Source organism: Salvelinus alpinus, chromosome 3 (genome assembly GCF_045679555.1).
Source record: "Salvelinus alpinus chromosome 3, SLU_Salpinus.1, whole genome shotgun sequence".
In the NCBI taxonomy this organism is placed as follows: Eukaryota; Metazoa; Chordata; class Actinopteri; order Salmoniformes; family Salmonidae; genus Salvelinus; species Salvelinus alpinus.
Genome location: NC_092088.1, coordinates 9,899,408 through 9,905,789, shown reverse-complemented (window position 1 = coordinate 9,905,789; position 6,382 = coordinate 9,899,408). Strand labels below are relative to the sequence as shown.

The window sequence follows — 6,382 nt, the reverse complement described above, 5'->3', positions numbered from 1 at the left end:
GTAATGAAACTGGTTTCGTACATTGCTGTCATTAATGCTGTAATGAATCTTGTTTTGATGCGAGCCAGTGTGAGTGTGTGGAAACTAATGTGTGTTGCCATGGGTGATGACACATCAGTACACTCATAGAATGTCCTCGTGTGTGTCGGTGTGTGTCATGTGTGGAGAGGTCATGACAGAGGGAGGAGGGTTAGGGCGAAGGTCTGCTGACTTTGATGCCAAGAGACTCAACCAATTCCACAACATAAACACACACACACACACCATAATTGATATGATGGAGGAGAGGGGGGGGGGATACAAAATAAAAGGGAGAGGGAATGAGAGAGGAGGGAGGGGGAATATGATGATGAGGAGGAGTGTTAGCTACAAAGTCTCAGAGTATCAGGCTCAAAATAGCATATCTGGGGATTAGCTCGACATGCAGGAGTCTCGCGCAACTGTAATTACCCGCAGTATAGTAACGGAAAACCCGATTATCCTACAGTAGGACTTTCTAAGGAAAAATCGCCATATACTGTGTTAAACCCTGGGATTAGCGCGTCTCCCTTTCCCGGTTGCTGTTATGGGGGGGATAGACCGGCGGCGGCGAGTATCTCTGGCTATTACGTTGAACTTCCTCGCGCTGATTCTAGCCGTGGTCGCGTTGACTACAAGCTACTGGTGCGAGGGGACACGGAAAGTGGCGAAACCTTTCTGTACGGGACCGGTCACCACCACCAGACAGTCGTTTTGTATCAGGTTCAATAGCTCGAACATTAACGACAGCAGACTGGTCCAGTACATCTGGGAGACCGGCGAGGACAAGTACCTCATGAGGAAGTTCCACACCGGGATCTGGTTTTCGTGCGAGGAGAACGTCGATATGACAGGTAAGAGAGATAAACTCTGGGAACAAAACTTTTTCGCGCACTGTGATGTGACGCAGCTGTACGCATGGAACTAGCCTGTCATTTTAATGGAAAGTTATAATTGGGCTCTCAGAATTATAGACTATGCTAATTTTGAGTCTAGACCTGTGTAATTGTTCTTGTCTTTTGAGTGAAATGTCCAATGATTTTCTGTGAGCTGCCAGCACATTCACACACACACATTAAAACGATGATCTGTATTTAATTACACACTTACGCAAAATTCTTAAAAATGTGACTGTGGTTGTTTTTTCTCTTAGATTTTCACAATCATATAGGCGCATTTTACATACAAAAAAATCTAACAACGTTTTTTTTTTTTACATACAAGAAACTAGAAAAAGCATATTTATTTAAGCTGTTTATTTTAAAGTGAAAAACTACAGTTCAAACTATAACAAAGCTAAAACCCCGCCACTATTTTGTTAAAAAACGGAGGGATGGGGCTGGAGAAATGTAACCGCTCTCAAAATCATAGACAGAGCTATGGATCCAAGGACTGACCATCCATGATATCAACATTCTAGGTCAAGGTCCTGTAAATAGACTGTTCTCTCTGCTACCACATGGCAAGCAGTACCAGAGCGCCGAGTCTATGTCCAAAAGGCACATTAACAGCTTCTACCCCCAAGCTATAAGACTGCTGAACAATTAATCAAATAGCCACCCAGACTAATGACATTGACCATCCTTTTGTTTTTACACTGCTGCTACTCGCTGTTTGTTATTCCAACCTATATGTACAAACTACCTCAACCAACCTGTACCCCGCACATTGACTCGGTAACGGTACCCCCTGTAAATAGCCTCGTTATTGTTATGTCATTTTATTGTGTTACTTTTTATTTTTTACTTTTTACTTTAGTTGATTTAATAAATATTTTCTGAACTCTCTTAAAACTGCCTTGTTGGTTAAGGGCTTGTAGGTACGCATTTCACGGTACACCTGTTGTATTCGCCGCATGTGACAAATAACATTCGATTTGATTTGATGAGAAGCTGAGTAGTAGAATCAGGTGTTTCAATAGGGATGGAGCTAAAGACAGCACTGGGTTAGCCACCCCTTTACCCAGACATGCGCCTTAGAAATCTGATGATTCAGTGTTTGATTGTATTGTGTTTGATTGTGTGGCATATTCTATTTCAGGTGAAAACTGCAGAAGTTTCATTTATGTTGCGCCATCACACGAAAGAGGTAGGTTTGGCATAATAACATGTTATTACACTTTTTCTATTAATCTGTGAATGGCTATGGGTGTTGTTTTATTATTTCAAGATTCCAGTCATCTCTCATATTAGGAATTGCAAGTGCAGCTCGAAGGGTGCAAATTGAACCCAGTCACTTAATAATCCTGGAGTATGGTCTCATGCTGGGCTCAACTGAGATTGAAGTTATCCTTAGATTTATTTGGAAGTGTCAATTAAAAAGTGCAAACCTACAGTAGCAGAATTGAAGAGGATTAGAAATGCTGCGTTTTCCTGGGGAGCTACTGCACTGTAACAAATTGTTGTACATTTACAGCAACACTTTTACAGTAACTCTATATTACAGTACAGTACTGTAAAGGCCAATGCATTTTGGGGACTCAATTACCATTCCTCTAAACTGCTGTAAAATTACAACAATTGCTGTACTTTTATAATACAAATTTACAGTAAATTACTGTATGATCTGTTTTGCTGTTTTACAGCAGCATACTGCGAATTATGGTGCATTGTAGGAAAATGTTGTGGGCGGCGAAATAATCTCTGTCTCATTAACATATTTTGAAGCGAGCCTTGTAAGTGGCTTTATTTGTTGCAACCATTAGTGAAAATGCTGTACCCCACTGAATAAACTACAATTTCCTATTTATTTTTGAATTTATCTTGTAAATCTACAGTAATTTACTGTAATTCAGTAACACCCCACATAATACATTATCGTACTGTATTTTTTGTAGTCTAAAAACCTTCTTCTGTAAATCTAGAGTAATTTACTGTCTACTGTGCTGCCAGTATTTTACTGTAATTCAGTTCCACCCACAGGATACAGTACCATACTGTACATTTGGAGTGGAAAAAAAACTTTTGTTGCTGCATGGTTTTGTTGTGGCTCATTAACACATTTTGATGTGTTCTTTGTAAGAGGCTATACTTGTTGCCCTGTTAGTACGAGAGCTATACCAATTTAAGTGATATGTGGTAGTAGTGCCTTAATTAACAATAAACTGCATATCAGAACTAGATCAGAATTGCAAAAAGTCTCAAACCTTAAATAATGGTTGAGCGTTTAGCCATGCGCTTTTGATCTGTTTTGCCTTGTAGTCACTGTCAGTTCAGAAGAGTTTCTTACAGGTCATCAACAGCCAAAATCATGTTTTTCATGAAATTGCATGATATTTGAAGTAAACTTGATCAAAGTATGTAAAATGACTGTTGCTTCTACATTGATAAAGTTTGATCATAAAGTTACTGGTCTTCCTCCACCATGTCAAACACTTGGATTCATTATTAAGGGCACAAGGTGACATCACTTTAATTCTCATTTTAATACACCAATGGTAACGATGTTCTCTTACCTGATTTAAATAAGTACCGCCTTGTAACCAACATTGGAGAACGTGTGTTTGCAGAGGGGCGTGGTTTATACAGATAGATCATTCAAATCTCTGACACAGTTGTCAAGTAAGTGCATCTGTCAGTGGTGCTGTACAGCACCTTACAAAATACATGCCAAATGGGAGATATATATATATATATATATATACATACACATATATATACATACATACACACACAGTGCTTTTGGAAAGTATTCAGACCCCTTGACTTTTTCCACATTTTGTTACATTACAGCCTTATTCTAAAATTGATTTTTTTTTTTTTAATCCCTCTTCAATCTACACACGATACCCCATAATGACAAAGCAAAAACAGATTTCTAGAAATGTTTGCTAATTTATAAAAAATGTAAAATTAAATATTACATTTACATAACTATTCAGACCCTTTACTCAGTACTTTGTTGAAGCACCTTTGGCAGTGATTACAGCCTCGAGTCTTCTTGGGTATGACGCTACAAGCTTGGCAACCTGTATTTGGGGAGTTTCTACCATTCTTCTCTGCAGATCCTCTCAAGCTCTGTCAGGTTTGATGGGGAGCATTGCTGCACAGCTATTTTCAGGTCTCTCTAGAGATGTTCGATCAGGTTTAAGTCCGGGCTCTGGCTAGGCCAATCAAGGACATTCAGAGACTTGTCCCAAAGCCACTCCTGCTTTGTCTTGGCTGTGTGCTTAGGGTCATTGTTCTGTTGGAAGGTGAACCTTCGCCCCAGTCTGAGGTCCTGAGCTCTCTGGAGCAGATTTTCATCAAGGATCTCTCTGTACTTTTCTCCGTTCATTTTTGCCTCGATCCTGACTAGTCTCCCAGTCTGTGCAGCAGAAAAACATCCCCACAGCATGATTCTGCCACCACCATGCTTCACCGTAGGGATGGTGCCAGGTTTCCTCCAGACGTGACACTTGGCATTCAAGAGTTCAATCTGGGTTTCATCAGACCAAAGAATCTTGTTTCTCATAAATTAGGTGCTTTTTGGCAAACTCTAGCGGCAGTGCTGGAAAGAGTACTCAATAAGTCATACTTGAGTAAAAGTAAAGATACCTTAATAATAGAACATGACTCAAGTAAATGTGAAAGTCACCCTGTAAAATACTACTTGAGTAAAAGTAAAGATACCTTAATAATAGAAAATGACTCAAGTAAATGTGAAAGTCGTAAAATACTACTCGAGTAAAAGTCTAAAAGTATTTGGTTTTAAATACTTAAGTAGCGAAATTAAATGTAATTGCTCAAGTGTACTGAAATATCAAAAGTAAAAGTAAAAGTATAAATCATTTCAAATTCCTTATATTAAGCAAGCCGTACGGCACAATTTTCTTTTCTTTTTTATTGACGGACAGCCAGGGGCACACTCCAACACTCAGACATAATTTACAAACAAAGCATTTGTGATTAATGAGTCTGCCATATCAGAGGCAGTAGGTATGACCAGAGATGTCCTCTTGATAAGTGTGTGAACTGGACCATTTTCCTGTCAAAATGTAACAAGTAATTTTGGGTGTCAGGGACAATGTATGGAGTAAAAAGTACATTTTCTTTAGGAATGCAGTGAAGTAAAAGTAAAAGTAGCCAAAAATATAAATAGTAAAGTAGAGTGCAGGTACCCCAAAAAACAACTTAAGTAAAGTAGTACTTTAAAGTATTTTTACCTAAGTAATACCACTATCAAGCGGGCTGTCATGTGCCTTTTACTGAGGAGTGGCTTCCGTCTGGCCACTCTACCATAAAGGCCTGATTGGTGGAGTCCTGCAGAGATGGTTGTCCTTCTGGAAGGTTCTTCCATCTCCATAAACTCTAGAGCTCTGTCAGGGTGACCATCGGGTTCTTAGTCACCTCCCTGACCAAGCCCTTCTCCCCTGATTGCTCAGTTTGGCCAGCTCTAGGAAGAGTCTTGGTGGTTCCAAACTTCTTCCATTTAGGAATTATGGAGGCCACTGTGTTCTTCGGGACCTTCAATGCTGTAGAAATGTTTTGGTACCCTTCCCTAGACCTGTGCCTCAACACAATCAACACAGTCTCGGCACTCTACGAACAATTCCTTCAACCTCATGGCTTGGTTTTTAATCTGACATGCACTGTCAACTGTGAGACCTTATATAGACAGGTGTGTACCTTTCCAAATCATGTCCAATCAATTGAATTTACCACAGGTGTACTCCAATCAAGTTGTAGAAACATCTCAAGGATGATCAATGGAAACAGGATGCACCTGAGCTCAATTTCGAGTCTCATAGCAAAGGGTCTGAACACTAATGTAAATAAGGTATTTCTGTTTTCAATTTGTAATAGGTCTAAAAACCGGTTTTTGCTTTGTCATTATGGGGCATTGTGTGTAGATTGCTGAGGATTGTTTTATTTATTTAATCCCTTTTAGAATAAGGCTGTAACGTAACAAAATGTAGAAAAAGTCAAGGGGTCTGAATCCTTCCCGAATGCACTGTATGTATATATATAATCTCATTGATGCAATGTTAATGTTGTCTGAGTTGCTTTGTTTATCACCAAATTAGCTTGAGAGGATTTTACTGCAACACTGCTCACTGCATCCAAGTTGCTTGACACAGGACTAATATGTAAATATATACTGAACGTTTCAAAGAACTGTCAGTCAAATTGAGCTTATGAATATAAGCTCCCCGCCCACTCAGCCTGTCTTTTCAAACTTCCTGGTAGTTAGCCATGAGAGAAAAAGTACTTTTCAGAATGACTGCTGAGGACCTTTAAACTGTTTAATGGTTGAATATTTACCCTTTAAGCCCTCTACAATATTTGGTAGTGATATAAAATACAAATTATTAATTGGTATACTGTAATATAGAATTACTTAACTGTTAGCAATTGCTGCAGTTTAATTAAAATACTATTTATCA

General features: G+C 39.1%; 1 protein-coding gene across 1 annotated transcript in view; it reads left to right on the top strand.

Annotated features, from left to right (window-relative positions):
* Nucleotides 1-360: 360 nt before the first annotated feature.
* LOC139569990 (germ cell-specific gene 1-like protein) overlaps nt 361-6,382 on the top strand; it is a 32,746-nt gene continuing 26,724 nt past the window's right edge. The window contains exons 1-2 of the mRNA XM_071391406.1: nt 361-872; nt 2,059-2,106. Coding sequence (XP_071247507.1) covers nt 566-872; nt 2,059-2,106 — 355 coding nt within the window. The 5' untranslated portion in view covers nt 361-565. The remainder of the gene's footprint in view (nt 873-2,058; nt 2,107-6,382) is intronic.